Below are 17,555 nucleotides of genomic sequence, written 5' to 3'. Positions count from 1 at the left end.
AGAGGCTGGTCAAGGATTACATCTGCAGCTTGCTGCCACCCACACTGGACCCCTTACAATTTGCCTACCAATCGAACCGATCGATAGATAATGCAATAGCCACAACTCTGCACACTGACCTTACACATCTGGAGAAGAAGGATGCTTATGTGAGAATGCTGTTCTTGGACTACAGTTCAGCATTCTACACCATAATTCCCTCCTGGCTCGACAAGAAGCTCAGAGACCTCGGCCTTCACCCTGCCTTGTGCAGCTGGATCCTGGACTTCATGTCAGAGTGGGCTTTCTCACCTCTGCCCCTCTGACCATCAACACGGGTGCCCCTCAGGGCTGTGTCCTAAGCCCTCTCCTTTACTCTCTGTGTACCCATGACTTTGTCGCCACCCACAGCTCTAATCTGCTAATTTAATTTGCTGACAATACTACATTGATTGGCCTTACCTCAAATAATAACGAGGCAGCCTACAGAGAATTCATCATCACCCTGACATAGTGGTGTCAAGAGAACAACTTCTCCCTTAATGTCGCAAAAACAAAGCAGCTGGTTGTGGACTACAGGAGGAATGGAGACAGGCTATCCCCTATTGACATCAATGGATCTGGGATTGGGAGGGTGAACAGCTTTAAGTTCCTCGGCAATACACATCACTGAGGATCTCACATGACATGTACATACCGACTGTGTAGTGGGAAAAAAAGCACAATAGCACCTCTTTCACACAGACAGTTGAAGTTTGCAACGAGTCCCCAAATCCTAAAAACTTTCGACAGGGGCACAATTGAGAGCATCCTGACTGGCTGTATCACTGCCTGGTATGGGAACTGTACTTTCCTCAATCGCAGGACTCTGCAGATAATGGTATGGACAGCCCAGCGCATCTGTGGATGTGAACTTCCCACTATTTAGGACATTTACAGAGACAGGTGCATAAAAAGGACCCAGAGGATCATTGGAGACCCGAGTCACCCCAACCACAAACTGTTCCAGGTGCTACCATGCGGAAAACGGTACCATAGCATTAAAGCCAAGACCAACAGGCTCCAGGACAGCTTCTTCCACCAGATTAATTCACACTGATACAATTGTATTTCTGTGCTATATTGACTGTCCTGTTGTATGTACTATTTATTACAAATTACTATAAATTGCACATTGCACATTTAGATGGAGACATAACGTAAAAATTTTTACTGCTCATGTATGTGAAGGATGTATGAAATAATTCAATTAATTTCAGTTTTTGAGGATGGCCTGCTCTAGACAGAATGTGCCATACTCTAAACATTTCTTGATGATTGACTTAACTGTACTCCAAGGAATATTCAGTGACTTGGAAATTTTTTTGTATCCATCTCCTGACTTGTGCTTTCCAATAACCTTTTCGTGGAGTTGCTTGGAGTGTTCTTTTGTCTTTATGGTGCAGTTTTTGCCAGAATATGGACTCACCAGCAGTTGGACCTTCCAAATACAGGTGTATTTTTACTACAGTTAATCTAAACACCTTGACTGCACATGGGTCTCCAAAAACAGATCTCCATTTAGCTAATTATGTGACTTCAAAAACTAATCGGCTGCATCAGTGGTGATTTGGTGTGTTGTATTCAAGGGGGGGGGGTGAATACTTGTGTAATGATTTTGTTTTGTATTTGTAGTTAATTTAGATCACTTTGTAGAGATCTATTTTCACTGACAGTTTTTTTTTTCTGTTGATCAGTGTCAGAAAAGCCAAGTTAAATCCACTGTGATTCAATGTTGTAAAACAGTAAAGCATGAAAACTTTGGGGGGGGGGGGTGTGGTTGAATACTTTTTATAGGCACTGTAAGCTACCTTGTGTATTTACAATTATTTTTTTAAATTATTGTTGTGTCCTTCATCTTTTGTGGGTTTTTTTTTTGTGCTGCATTGGATCTGGAGTAACAATTATTTCATTCTCCTTTACACCTACAGTGGCATGCAAAAGTTTGGGCACCCCTGGTCAAAATTTTTGTTACTGTGAATAGCTAAATGAGTAAAAGATGAACTGTTTGGGCACCCTGCATGGCAGTACTTAGTAACACCCCCTTTGTCAAGAATCACAGCTTGTAAAAGCTTTTTGTAGCCAGCTAAGAGTCTCTCATTTCTTGTTTGGGGGATTTTCACCCATTCTTCCTTGCAAAAGGCTTCTAGTTCTGTGAGATTCTTGGGCCGTCTTACATGCTCTGCTCTTTTGAGGTCTATCCACAGATTCTCGATGATGTATAAGTCAGGGGACTGTGAGGACCATGGCAAAACCTTCAGCTTGTGCCTTTTGAGGTGGTCCATTGTGGATTTTGAAGTGTGTTGAGGTTCATTATCCTATTGTAGAAGCCATCCCCTTTTCACCTTCGGCTTTTTTACAGACAGTGTGATGTTTGCTTCCAGAATTTGCTGGTTTTTAATTGAATCCATTCTTCCCTCTACCAGTGAAATGTTCCCCGTGCCACTGGCTGCAACACAAGCCCAAAGCATGATCGATTCACCCCCGTGCTTAATAGTTGGAGAGGGGTTCTTTTCATGAAACCCTGCACCTTTTTTTTTGTCCAAACATACTTTTGCTCATAGCGGCCAAAGAGTTCTATTCAAAAGGTTCAAAGAACACCTAAACAAGCCTGATGCATTTTGGAAACAAGTCCTGTGGACTGATGAAGTTAAAATAGAACTTTTTAGGTCCTGTTGGGTATCTCCACTGTAATAGTGTTATCTCCACGTTTTTATCAAATGCAGTAAGTCTGTGACCATCTCTTGTATATGTTAAGATCGTGGTATACAGGCAACCCTCGCGTTGAGGGTGGGTGGTGGTCGTGATACTAGAAAATAGTTTATTTCGTGATCATTTCTCCATAATGTAAAACTGCATCATCTGCACACGTGCCAAAAACACAAGCTGGAAAAACAAGTTACTTACTTTGCTTTCATAAATTCCAAGAGAGCAAATTTTGTTTTGTATCACAAATTTTAGATAGTGATTTGTGAATTCTGTAAGGGCAAATTTTCATGACCTGAACAGGTGTAAATTGGTGGTTTCCTGCATATTCTGGTCTTGCTGCAATGGCTACAATCAACTATTATTCTAAATCACTACCACTTGAATGTATAATATTGTTTTTGATTTGTAGTAGTTCTGCCTTTCCTTCAATTAAATTGCATATTTTTCATCAAGAATCACTATTTTCGATCCAATGCTGGTGATAACAAGTGATCTTATTTTATTTTAAAAAGGATAGAACATTGAACCTTACAGCTCAGTAGTGGTCCCTTGGCCCACAAAGTTGTGCGGACCTATATAATAAACCCATCAATCGAAACCTTCACTTTGCACAGCTCATAACCCTGCATTTTTCTTACATCTATGTGCCTATCTAAGAGTCTCTTAAATGTGCCCCATTATATTAGTCTTTATCACCACCCTAGCAGTGCATTTCAGGCTCCTATCACTCTGATTTGAAAAAAAAATCTTCCTCTAATATCTGTCCTAAACTTTCATCCACCAGATATGCTCTGGTATTGCCCATTGCTGCCCTGTTTTTAGTTAATTCCCCATCAGTCAGTTTCAGCCTTGTGAAACAGTATACTCACAATTTAATCCTTTCACAATTCATAAATGCAGGAGCTTCTGCAGATGCTGAAAATTCAGAATAACAATGCTGGAGGAACTCAGCAGGTCAGACAGCATCTAAGCGTTCTGATGAAGGGTCTTGGCCCAAAATGGCGATTATTTTATTTATTTTTAGTACTTCTCTCCATAGGTGCGGGCTTGTGCTTTGTCAATGGCAGGAAGGTTTTGGAGTGTCAAACGGTGGATTACCTGCTTACAGGATACCCAATCTTTGACAAGCTCTTTTGTCCACAGTATTTCAATGGCTGGTCCAAATGAGTAGGAGTCAACATTACGTGCCATCACTAATGGCTGAGAGTGGACTGACTGGGTGACGGCCCAAATTGTCTTTGCCTTGCTTATGGTGAATTATTATGCACTTGGGCAATTTTCCACAACGTCAGATGCATTTCTGTACTGGAACACCCTGGCTGGATTTAGCATTATATCTGTAGCGCACGTCTTCAGTGTCACTAGTGCGATATCTTTAGTTCCGTTGCCTTTACTGTATCGAGTGCTAACTACTTACTATTCTCGATATTGTGTGAAGTGAGTTGAATTAGTTGAATACTGGCTACTGTGGGGATCTTGGAAGGAAGCCAAGCTGAATCATCTATTCTGAACTTATGATTGAAAGTAGTTATGACTACTCCAGTATTGTCTTTTGCACTCTTTTAGATATGACCATCCTTGATGTTGCCACATGTCGTTAACTGTCTAATTGTCCATTATTATTCATAATAACAACTGATGTAATTGCAGAGCTTTGATCTGGTCTCAGTGTGGCTTTATCCATTTGCTTGTTTATGTTGCTTAGCACACATAGCCTGCAATTATGGCTTCACAGCGATGGTGTCTCATTTCTGCCTGCTACTGCTTCAGTACTCTTTTGCATGCAGTGATACTCTGCAATAGTTGCAAGACTGCATTGTTGCTGATTGTCATGTGTACAGTTTTGCTGATTTACGGTACCTCGATGCTCAATTTTGAGTGACCAAATTTACTGTGTGATTTGATTCCATTGCATATGATTAATGCCCACACCTCAAAGGCTCAGCTCTGTCTTATTAGGTAATTCATTGATTTTTTTTTAATGATTTTAAAAAGCTGTAGATATAAAAATATGATTTTCTATTGTTATAAAATATATTGTAACTGTACAAAAATTCATATTCATTCAACATTTGCTTGTGAAGCGCTTGTCCAAATCCTGAAAACGCGTAGCTGTCCTAATTTTGTTGAAACTGTTGGCAAATATCAATGCACCGGTTGGTAGTTTTCTGTAATCTTAGGTAGTTGGTCTGGAATTTGCTGTCTGTGCTAATTTCCTGTTTGCTCTTGGCAGCTGGGACTCCCCCTTGTGTCCAGCAAATTGTGGGGCAGGTTAGAACTGACAACAGGAATTTGTGAATACGTTTGATTTTTTAAATGAGTATTTTGGAGATTTTAGGAAGTCCATGTGTTAAGTGAGATGATGACAGCCTGATTATCATTTGGAATGGTTCAACTTTTCAGGTTTGTTTCTTTTATTCACTTTTAGTGGAAAGTGTGCTTCAAGTGACAGGTAAGGATGTGATCAGGCTTTGTTGTTGCTTTTGAACAAATGCCATCCGGCAGCTGGATTGGTTTTTTTGGTCCATGCCATTTAGTCAGATGAGTATGAACCAATCAAGAAAAGCAAAAAGTAAGTAATTATCATGTTGTTGAGAAATATAGTGAAGTTTGTACTTTATATTAAAAAAAATTGAAAGCAGGTTAGTCATTCTTAATGACATCATTACTGTCGTTTAGTATGCTGATCTAATACTTTGCTGCCCTGTTTGACTTTTCCATAGACAATAAGGAGACTAACTTGAAATCTTGTGAAGTTCACTGCATTTATGTTTAAATATTAATGTGATCTTGAATGGTGAAATGAACTACACTATCAGCTTGATATATCTGATTACTAATTTAAACATGGTTCCAAATGTCCTTGCATAATGCAACTTTGTCACTGTAGACTTGATATTGAAGCCTGTTCATGGTGATAATGGGTTTCCTGCTTTATCCCCTGCTGTATGCAATATTTACCTTTCCCTATGCATTTATAGGGCTCAAGTCTGGAAATTCTTTGCACAAGTAACCATAATTACTCTTTCATTTGAAAAATCTTGGGAAGGAGTTGCAGGGCTACATTACAAAAAACGTTTTGATAATTTGTGGTAATTATGCAACATGTTTTGACTTGCGGTGATTGAGCCAAGCTAGCAGCATGTACAGCAACATCATACAGTTTCATTCAGTTCATGGTGTACAGCATATTTCCTGGGAGTATTGCATCTGTGCTGTTACCATAATGGAAAAGGTGCTGTATATTTAGAGCAACATGCCATGCGGAGATCATTTTTACTTTATAAATATGTTGTCCGTTTCCAGCACCCTCCACACACGTCAAAAGAACACTAGATCTGATAGCTTGTGCTCCAATTTTGTCCATGTGTTGCTGTTTTTCTTTCCATTTCTCAGCAGTTAACTGATTTTCATATGCTTGTTTTCAGGGTTCATGAATAAAATTTTCCATCCAAACATCGATGAAGCGTAAGTAACTCTGTCTTCAGTAGCAGCTGAGAGAGTGAGATGAGAATGATACAAGACAAGATAAAGTACTGGAGAGTCACTTTGATACTATTATTGGTTAGGATGGAGGTGTTGTTAGATTTCCTTGGTTGCATATTACTAAGACAAATTGGGCTGATCTAATTCTTCAAAGCACTAAAATTAAATTTCATGTGCATGCCAAAATGTATCTATTAAGCCATGTATTCCTATGGCTCTTCTACATATGGTAACTGTAAAATTTGGAAGAAACAGAAGTATTTTAAAGTCTATTTTGGGAAATGAAGAGGTTTGGACCAAGAAATTCAAGCAGATGTTTGTGTTATTGGTGGATTCAAAGACCATTCATTGAACAGTATCATCAAGATTTCAGTACTATTATTGAAGTGAGTAATTTTTTTGTATTGTTTAATTTAGAAATAGTGGATCTTTTATACAAAATCATCTAAAATTCTATACTATCTGTAGGCCTCAGAATCAGAAAGAAATAGATTCTTCATGGGAGCAGACTCACATTTTCTTGACTGAGTTTTAGATGCATCTGTTCCATTACTTTATGATCAAGAATGCCTGTTCATTTTATGTTCTTTCAAGTACCTCTTCAATCTTTTCAAATGCCTACTGGAAATAATGTCAGTTAAGATGAGGCTAGATATGAGCTGTTAGATACCTTAATTCATAGTAAAACTACATGGATCTGTAGTTATGATCATACGTTCTTTATTCTTTACAACTTATCATGAAATAGTACAAAATAAAGGGAATCCAGTGGTTTCCTATGTCAGAGGGGTTGCTATCATGAGTAATATAAGACAAATTCCAATTATCAAACAATATTTTTTGTTTGGCAAAAGCACTTGCAATCTTTTTCCTTAAAATCCATCCGCTATTACAACCTTCACTGACCTTTTTTCAATTTCTATTTTAGCTTTATGGAAATGTCTGGGACCAGACACTTTCTGGTACCAGACACTTTCTGGTACAGTGGGTATGAGGACTTGTAGCTGAGAACATAATCTCAATGTTCACAATTTTAAGGGAAAATTATTTTAATTACCATGCCATTTTTTTTAAAAACAAAAGCTTGACTTTAAAATCTGTTCTTTAAACCTGTCTTCAAGATCTTTTTATTCAGCAGGCCTAGCATTTATTTCACATCCTAAAATGTAACTGTCCTGGTTTTGTCTTTTGAAAGTATGGAAAAAAAACCTCCAGCAGTATTTTGTTTCCTAACCCATCAAGCCAGGAATTGGTCTTGATGAAGCTAAATGAACTGAGGGAATGATGGGGTATAAATGTGAATGGCAGCCATGTATTTGGAAGCAATGAATAAAGAATATTGCTACTAAAACAATCAATTTGCCTTGTGCTTTGACAGCAATGTAGAAACTATAATGAAACCTCTTAGGGATTTTCTTCAATTATTATAGCTGAAATTGACTGTGCAGTTAGTAGGCTAAGATTTCAAGATTGTTTAGTTGCATTTCCAGTACAGCAGGGTGCAGGAGAATGAAATAATTGACACACAAATAAAACTAAGTAAGATAAAGAACACCATAATAAAAAAACACAAATATAAATACATAAGATGGCTTATATACATTGATTGTATGCTACATAGCCTCCTCCCTGATGGAAGTGAGAGAGACAATCCATGAGCAGAGTGGGTGGGATCCTTCATGATGATACTGGCCCTTTTCTGGCACCTTTCTGTATTTATGACTTTGACCGATAGGGGCTACCAGTGATAATGATGGTTTCACTCCACCCGTTTTGTGTACTACTGTAGACTGATTTAACTCCTTTAAAAAGAAAACTGTTCCTCTGTTGACAGTCTGACTTTTTTACCCTTTGTTCCCAGTCACCACTGAACATGATTTTGGACAGGGCCATTGGTTCCTAAACTCTAACTTGGTTCAAATGTCACTGTTTACTTTTTCCAGGTCAGGAACCGTATGCCTAGATGTAATTAACCAGACATGGACAGCCCTTTATGGTGAGTAGCTGAAAATGTGTTTTGTTCCCAATGTTCTAAATAAGGGATGACCAATAAATGCTTGCCTTGCCAGAACCAGCTGTGGCCATTGTGCAAATAACAATGTCTTGTTTTGGAAGACAGCTATAATCCCTGTTAAGTGAAGTTGGTTTCTTGTCTTGATCATGTAGGCAGTGGGATCAAAACGACAAACTTGAGTAAATTTATACAGCATAGCTTGTGCTTTTATGTTTAGTCTATGATATTGCACTGACCTCTTAGTCTTTTCCAAGATCAATTTCTCACTTCTCTTCTGCATAGCCCTTCAGTTTTCATTGTGCATATCTAAGAGCCTCTTTAATCCCCCTAATCTAATTGTACCACCCCTAGCAGTGCATTCCACACACCCACTACTCTGTAGTTAAAATAACAACCTACCTCTGACGAGCCTCCTGTGCTCTCCTCCAATCACCTTAAAATTATGCTCATGTGTTAGCCATTTCGGTCCTGTGAAAGACACTGGCTGTCCACTGTCTCTTATTATCATATACACTTCTATCAAGTCATCTCTGAACCTCCTTTGAGAAAAGCAGAGAAGAGAAAACCCCAAAATTGCTCAGCTGTTCCTCTTAAGACATGCTCTTAAGATAGCATCCTGGTAAATTTCCTCTGCATCCCCTCTAAAGCCTACCCAGCCTTCCTATAATGAGTCAACCAGAAATGAATGCCATTCATCTTGATTGTAACTGATGCTTTCAAGAGACCAATTAATATGGTTGTACATGTAGTTAATTATACACCTAGATAATCTTTCACAGAAGTTAAACAGCAGTAAGAAATTGCATCATTGAATGCATACAATTGTACAGTGATCAAATATTAATGGCATTTCTTTTCAAAAGTATTTGTAAATTTACCATACACTGATGCTGCCAAATATTTTCAATCAGTTAATCTGTTGTATGTGTACACTTTATGGGTGCTTAATTATAATCAATAAGAGCTGCATGTTAATCTGTGGGTTAAGCCTCTTGAACAATTAAAGTGGTGCATTCAAGTAAACTCAAAAGGTAATTGAAGATTACTTTGGGGCTGACTCATAGAGAATTTACAACTGCATTGGAAATGTGTGAAGAGTTTTTAACTACTGAGAAGAGATTATGTTGATGTAAAATAATGTAACATAACCTGATGTGCAGTGCTGTTTTAATGGAGTTTACATATTGTTCCAGTTACTGCAGAGGTTTCCTCTGAGTGCTCTGGTTTCCTCCCCATCACCAAAACATGCAGCTTATTTAAATTGATTAGCTGCAGTAAATTGTTCTGAATGTGTAGGTAAATAGTGGGGTTTGAGCAGTTGATGGGAGCCTGAAAAATGGGTAGCAAACCATTACGATAAAACTGTGACTGACTTTTGGTTTGGACTTGGTGGCTCAAAGGGTATGTTAATGTTGTATCACTCAATGATCCTGACTTTAGGATCAGACTTCCATCGAAAGAGAACTATTAATGTATTCCCAATAAGTAATTTTGAAAGCTTTAAATGTCTGTAAACTAATTGATACACGTGTCCTTGAGCAGGATCTTCAGCAATCCAAATAGATCCAACTTCTTTTTCTTATCAACTGGAGCATTTCCAACTTTTGTTGTCTGACTTGTACTTCCTGAGCCTCAGAATCCTGAGCACCTTGTTTCTGGAAAAGCAAGTTATAAATCCCTGAATGGTGCCGCCCCAAGCTACTTAAAAAGCTCTTGACATCTCAAGTTTTTGTGCACAGAGCAGCAAAGTAAATGTGAAAGGGCTGATTTCTGCCAGAATTGGACTGCTTGCATTTTTAAAATGCATTAAAAACATCAGGGTTCCTCTTGTGCCTCTGGGTCTGCAGAATCAGTGCCCGTCGTCCCGTGCCCCCGCCGGTACTGCAGAGCCGGTGCCCATCATTTTGTGCCCCTGTGCTGCGGAGCGGGTGCTTGTCATCCCGTACCCCTTGGTACTGTGGAGCCGGTGCCTGTTGACCCGTGTCCTCCGGTACTGTGGAGCCGGTGCCCGTTGACCCGTGTCCTCCGGTACTGTGGAGCCGGTGCCCGTCGACCCGTGTCCTCCGGTACTGTGGAGCCGGTGCCCGTTGACCCGTGTCCTCCGGTACTGTGGAGCCGGTGCTCGTCGACCCGTGTCCTCCGGTACTGTGGAGCCGGTGCCTGTCGACCCGTGTCCTCCGGTACTGTGGAGCCGGTGCTCGTCGACCCGTGTCCTCCGGTACTGTGGAGCCGGTGCTCATCGACCCGTGTCCTCCGGTACTGTGGAGCTGGTGCTCGTCGACCCGTGTCCTCCGGTACTGTGGAGCCGGTGCCCGTCGACCCGTGTCCTCCGGTACTGTGGAGCCGGTGCCCGTTGACCCGTGTCCTCCGGTACTGTGGAGCCGGTGCTCGTCGACCCGTGTCCTCCGGTACTGTGGAGCTGGTGCTCGTCGACCCGTGTCCCCCCGGTACTGCGGATCCGGTGCCTGTGGTCCCGTGCCCCCTGGTACTGTGGAGCCGGTGCCTGTCGACCCCTGTCCCCCCGGTACTGTGGAGCTGGTGCCTGTTGTCCCGTGTCTCCCAGTACTGTGGAGCTGGTGCTCGTCGACCCCTGTCCCCCCGGTACTGTGGAGCCGGTGCCCGTCGACCCCTGTCCCCCCCGGTACTGTGGAGCCGGTGCCTGTTGTCCCGTGTCTCCCGGTACTGTGGAGCTGGTGCCCGTCGACCCCTGTCCCCCTGGTACTGTGGAGCTGGTGCTCGTCGACCCCTGTCCCCCCGGTACTGTGGAGCTGGTGCCCATCATTCTGTGCCCCCCATGCTGCAGAGCGGGTGCCTGTCGCCCCATGCCTCCCCGGTACTTGGAGCCGGTGCCCGTCGCCCCGTGCCCCCACCAGTACTGCGGAGCCGGTGCCCGTCGCCCCGTGCCCCCGCCGGTGCCCATCATTCTGTGTCCCCGTGTTGCAGAGCGGGTGCCCATCGCCCCGTGCCTCCGCCGGTACTGCGGAGCCGGTGCCCGTCGACTCGTGTCCCCCGGTACTGTGGAGCTGGTGCTTGTCGACCCGTCCCCCCCCGGTACTGTGGAGCCGGTGCTCGTCGACCCCTGTCCCCCCGGTACTGTGGAGCTGGTGCCCATCATTCTGTGCCCCCCATGCTGCGGAGCGGGTGCCTGTTGCCCCGTGGCCCCCCCCCCCGGTACTCGGAGCCAGTGCCCGTCGCCCCGTGCCCCCCCCCGGTACTCGGAGCCGGTGCCCATCATTCTGTGTCCCCGTGTTGCAGAGCGGGTGCCCATCGCCCCGTGCCTCCGCCGGTACTCGGAGCCAGTGCCCATCTCCCCGTGCTCTTGAATTACCTCTAAGGTGCTTTAATGTGGGAAAAACTTGATGCTAATTTTAGCCACATTCTTTTCATTGGAACAATTAGTGCTCTTTAAAAATGTTACTACTAATCTAAAGTTTGACACCAAACAGATTTGTCATTGTCATAGAATGATACACCACAGAAACAGGCCCTCTTGCGATGTCCTGTCTGTACCCTTCCCATCCATGTACCTATCCAAACTTTTATCTTAAATGTTGAAACCAAGCCCACATCCACCATTTCTACTGGTGGCTCATTCCACACTGTCACCTTCTTTTGAGTGAAGAAGTACCCCCTCCCTCATGTTCTCCTTAAACATTTCACCTTTCACCCTTAACCCATGACTTTAGTCCTAGTCCCACTCAACCTTAGTGGAAAAGGCCTGCTGTATTTGCCCTTCATAATTTTGCATACCTCTATCAAATCTCCCCTTGTTCTTCTGTACTTCAGAAGTAAAGTCCTAGATTGTTATGGGCAGAGCTTTTTAAAATTTGAGCCAGTCTGATTGTTTCAAGCAGCTATAAAGTCTATTGTGTTTTTACTATTGTGTGTTGAAGGATGACGTGTACCTCATTTAGTTGACTACCAAGCACCCCACTACTTTGCAGTTTTGTTGTTGATTACATTAGGCAGTAGCTAATTTCTGTCTTATGGGCTTACCACATTCTCCAAACCTTTTTAGAATAGTTGTTTTCTCACAATTGTAGAATGATACTACACAGACAGTACAGGCTATCATGGCTGCACCAGTTTTTGGGACAGCTGTCTGAGTAACATCCAAGTGAACCCAGGAAAAGCTTCTGGTTTGGACAGAGTACCTGGCCAAGTACTGAAGACCAGTGCTGACCAACTGGCTGGTGTATTCACGGATATCCTCAAACTCTCGCTTCAGCTGTGTGTGGTACCCACCTGTTTCAAGCAGGCTTCAAGAAGAGTGTGGTAACCAGTCTCAATGACTGTCACCCAGTGGCACTTGCATCCATAGTGATGAAGTGTTTTGAGAGGTTGGTGTTGAAGCATATCAACTCCTACCTGAGTGGCAACTTGGATCTGCTCCAGTTCGCCTACCAAAGCAGCAAGTCTACAGCAGATGTCATCTCACTGGCTCTTCACAGAATCCTGGAACATCTGGACAGCAAAGATGCATACATCAGGATGTACTTTATCGATTACAGCTCAGTATTTGATACCATCATCCTTTCAAAACTAATCAATAAACTCCAAGACCTGGGCCTCAGATACCCCCTTGTGCAGTTGGATCCTGGATTTCCTCGCTTACAGAACTTAGTCGGTTCGGATTGGTAAAAACACCTCCTCCACAATCACCATCAGCAGAGGAGCGCCACAAGTATGTGTACTTGGCCCCGTGCTCTACTCACTTTACACCTATGACCGCACTACAGCTCCAACGCCACATACATACAAGTTTGCTGATGAAACCACTGCTGTGGGCTGTGTCAAAGCTGGTGATGAATCAGCATACAGGAGAGAGATTGAAAATTTGGCTGAGTGGTGTCATAACAACAACCACCTCACACTCAATGTCAATAAGACCGAAGAACTGATAGACTTCAGGAGAGGGAAACCGGAGGTCCATTAGCCAGTAATCATCAGAGGTGCAGGAGGACTATAACTTTAAATTGCTGGGCGTCACGATCACAAAGGACCTGTCCTGGACCCATCATATAAATATAATTGCAAAGAAAGCACAATGGTGCCTCTACTTCCTCGGGCGGGAGTCTGCGGAGATTCAGCATGTCATCAAAACCTTGGCAAACTTCTATTAGATTTTTGGTGGTGGAAGGTGTGCTGACAGGCTACATTACTGCCTGGTATGGGAACACCAGTGCTTTTGAGCAGAAAATCCTACAAAAGGTAGTGGATTCGGCCCAATATCTCACAGGTAAATCCTTCACAACCATTGAGCACATCTACATGAAACATTGCCATGGAAACGCAGCATCCATCATCAAAGATTCTCACCACCCAGGCCATATTCTTTTCTCGCTGCTGTCATCAGGTAGAAGGCGCAAGTGTCTCAGGACTTGTACCACTAGTTTCAAGAACAGTTACTACTCCTCTTGAGCATTCTCATTCTACTTCTGGTGTTCCCACAAAAGATGGTCTCACTTTAAGGACACCTTTTCGTTGTTTCATGCTTGTTATTTATTGCTATTTACATTTTCATTTGCACACTTTGTTGTCCACTGATCCTGGTTAGTTATTGTTCTGTAGATTTGCTAAGTATGCCCACAGAAAAAGAATATCAGGGTTGTATGTGGTGACATTGTATGTACTCTGATAATAAATTTGACTCTGAACTTTGGTGCCAGTCTTTGCTTTTACCCCATAGTGGGGAAACATGAGAGAATTACTTGTTTTATTGTTGAATGTCTTTCTCCCATCCTTTCAGACAGTCTGTTTCATGTTGCTTAATGGCTTTCATCAAGTAACGTTGCATATTAGTCTTGTGAGCCAGGACCCCAAAATTGGGCCACTGGTACCATCTGTGGGGAATAATTCTTTTAGTGATTTTTGGCAAGGTATACACCCCTAGTGCTAGAAAATATGTGATAGCAATGCAGTGGTGGTAGCTTTCTGTGAGGGGGACTGGAAGTTGCACCTCCATGCCATAAGAACCCATGATCCCATGGTGCTTTGCCTATGATAAGACGACTTGTGCCAAGTACCTGTCCCCTTACTTTGCTCAGATGATGAAGCTCCCAGAGAAGAATCCTTCTGTGTATGAGACCTTCAAGACAGGCCAATTCTCAGTGCAGCTGTCAAGTAACAACCCCTTTGGGCAGATCCCTGTGGACCAGGCTATTGAAGCCACAGTGAACAAAGACACACAGACTCCTGGAGGCACATCACGGTTCAGCCCGAATGCTGGAGCTATCAAGCGTTACTACATAACAGCTGAGCACTGCAGTGCATTCCTGGGACAGTTAAGGGAGATGGTGCAAGGCAACAAATCACAGCTTTATCATGCGGAGCTACAGCGGCCAAGAATTCAGAAAGATGAGGAAGCAGGTGATCAAGTTACTTTCAGAGATGTTGCCACAACAATCCTGGGTATGGCTGTGAAGGAAGGCAGTCAGAGTAGCAGAATAGATGTTGTGTTCAACACATACAGGGAGAACTCTATCAAGAATAGTGAAAGATCTCTACGGGGTGAAGAGACTGGTCATGAGTTGCAAGGTATCACAGGCAACACAGATGGTGAGGCAGTGGAGGAGCTTCCTGACCAAAGTCAGTAACAAAAATAGTCTCATTAGCTTCATAGTCCATGAATGGAGGAAGGTGGAGTATAGAGCAAAGCTACAGGAGAAGATTCTGTATGCAACTGTGAATGACAAATGTTACAGAATCACATCTCAAGACAGTGAGGAGGTGTCAGCTCTTCAGTGTCAACAAGAAGAAGCAGATGGCCGCCTACTTCTCCATGCTGCCCATGCTGCAAGAGAGGGATACCAATCTGTCATGATCTGCTCAGAAGACACAGATGTCTTTATCATGTCTTTAGCATTTTGTGACAAGATTGAGACCCCATTGTTCCAGAAGTGTGGCACTAGAACCCGTACAAGGCTTGTAGACATCAGGAAGGTTGCTGCCACTGTTGGCGTAGAGGTTTGTAGGGCTCTCATTGGGTTGCACACATATACAGGATGTGACACTGTAAGCGCTTTTGCAGGCAAAGGGGAGAGAAGTGCCCTAAAACTTCTGACCAGCAACAGGGAAACTCAGGACACATTCTTAGAGTTGGGTCAGGAATGGGACCTCTCCCCAGAACTGATGGACAAACTGGAGGCGCTTACATGTCTCCTGTATGCCCCAAAAGCATCGACCACCAAGGTCGATGAGCTCAGGTATTGCCTTTTCTGTGCCAAAAATGGTGAAATCGAAAGTCATCAACTCCCACCATGTAATAAAGCTACCACTGGTACAATGCTATCACATATTTTCTAACTCTAGCGATGTATACCTTGCCAAAAATCACTATGAGCATTATTCCCTTCAGATGGTACCAACCAACCCTACTGGCTCACAGACAATATGACTATTTTGTTGTCCTTTATTTTGCTCATGGGGAACAGGATACTTGATGCCGTGTGGCAAAAACTATAAAGGCTGATGACTTGGGAGGCACAGTGGTACATTTTGTAGACGTTATTCTAGTGTCTTGGTTCATTCTTAACTTTGGGTTTCTGTAGAAAGTTTGCAGTTTCTCAGACTGTGTGGCTTTCCTCTGGGTAATTATTTTTTCTCCTACAACCCAAAAACACTTGGGTTGGTAGATGAATTGTCCTCTAAATGTCTGCTTGTATACAGGTGGTGAAGTCCGGAGGGAGCTGGTGAGGGTGTGGGGAAAATGAAATGGGATTGATGTAAATGGATTCATGATGGCTGGGGTGAACTCAGTACACTGATGAACCTGTTTCTGTGCTGCGCGAGTCTGGATAGTCCTGAGTCAGCAGATGTGTATTCAAGTCACATCCAGAACTAGGGACTAAATACAAAGTCATGCTTTAGTGCAATGTATTAAACCAAGCTTGTTTGCTGTCTTGGATACAGTCCACCTCCACCCCCCCCACCCCCCCAACCTCCATGCTTTGGAAGAACAACAGGGCCATTATCTTGCTGCCTTGTCCTAATACATGATAAATTTTGGCCTTGGCAGCAAGACTGATTCTGAAAGCTGGAGTATATATTGGTCCTTATGAAGGGTCTCGGCCTGAAACGTCGACTGTTTATTCCCCTCCGTAGATGCTGCCTGATTTGTTGAGTATTTCCAGCACCGTGTGTGTGTGTGTGTGTGTGTGAGAGAGAGAGAGCGATGTTCAGGACTGCCAACATCTGCAGATTCTCTTGTTTATTTATGTTGCATTTTTTTTTGCACTGGCAGCAGTGCTTGAACGTGGGTTGTATTTCTGAACAGCCAGGTTTAGAGGTAGCTTCCAATAAGTGGTACAGGTGAGTCTACCTCTCAGTTGTATCCTATTGTTTGACATTCATTGACCTTGAATCTTGTGATGTAGATGAACATTTAGCCATACGAGTTGATTATGGGCACCATCTTAATTATGGTTCTCTATCAATGTGCAGTAATTTTTGCACCTAGTCACAGAATACATGCATGGACAGCAGTGATTTTTGAATTATGGGGAACGTGTAGGAAAGTGAATTATGAGCAAATCATCTATGAAGTTATTAAATACAACCACCTTAAGAAGCCGCCTGACTCCTGACTCCATTTCTTTTTGTAACATGTGCCCAGAGATTAATTTTATTCAGCTCAGTATTGTAATTTCTTAATAGTTTGGTATCAATCGTAATTCATAATTTGCATTAGAGGTCAAGAGATAAAATTGTAATTATAATGTCATCCTCTCCATTTCAGCAATGTTGGTCCATCACTGATCATTTGATTCAGTTCGGAAATCTGGAGAAGGATTGTAACTGACTTGAAGTCTAAGTGTACAACTAAATTAAACTTTGATGAATAGGGAGATGAACACGGGCAATAAAATGAAGGATTGTGCACTTTTGCAACTTCTCAATGCCATATGAGTTTTGCCAATCAAACCCTATCTTTTGACAGAATCTGTTATACCTTCATAAGTTTCAAATATTTCCTATAATATCCCCACAGAAGTCAGACTTTCTGGAAGTTTAAGGGTTATTGCATTTTTTTAAAAAGATGTCAGATGCTTTCTTTGTAGTACTTTTCATGGAGTTGTAAAGTTTCCCTGCATTTCCAAGTACGTATTTGCTACAGTTATTAAGAGTTGCCCACACAATTCTGGACATATGTTGGTATTTTCTGAAAAGAGCATTGAAGCTGAAGACACATGAGACTTAAGATTATATTTGTAACATGTTTTTCTTTTTCTATATGCATATCTTTCTCCATGGTGGACTTAAAAGTTGGAAGTTTTCATAAGGTCTTATCTGCTTGGGTAAGGCTGCAGTGAAGAAAGTCTCTGAAGGC

The 17,555-nt window shown here is 42.5% G+C and overlaps 1 protein-coding gene across 4 annotated transcripts in view; it reads left to right on the top strand.

The window, feature by feature from the left end:
• The window catches only part of ube2h (ubiquitin-conjugating enzyme E2H (UBC8 homolog, yeast)), a 148,615-nt gene that overhangs the window by 92,993 nt on the left and 38,067 nt on the right, over positions 1-17,555 (top strand). For 2 of the 4 annotated variants that reach the window (XM_072241734.1, XM_072241736.1), the window contains exons 4-6: positions 5,156-5,179; positions 6,156-6,195; positions 8,157-8,209. In XM_072241734.1, the coding sequence (XP_072097835.1) occupies positions 5,156-5,179; positions 6,156-6,195; positions 8,157-8,209 (117 nt within the window). The remainder of the gene's footprint in view (positions 1-5,155; positions 5,180-6,155; positions 6,196-8,156; positions 8,210-17,555) is intronic. The other 2 variants (XM_072241735.1, XM_072241737.1) reach the window with 1 other exon arrangement.

This window comes from Mobula birostris, chromosome 23 (assembly GCF_030028105.1).
Source record: "Mobula birostris isolate sMobBir1 chromosome 23, sMobBir1.hap1, whole genome shotgun sequence".
Classification (NCBI taxonomy): Eukaryota; Metazoa; Chordata; class Chondrichthyes; order Myliobatiformes; family Myliobatidae; genus Mobula; species Mobula birostris.
The sequence above is the reverse complement of the archived record's forward strand: the minus strand, read 5'-3'. Positions and strand labels throughout refer to the sequence as shown.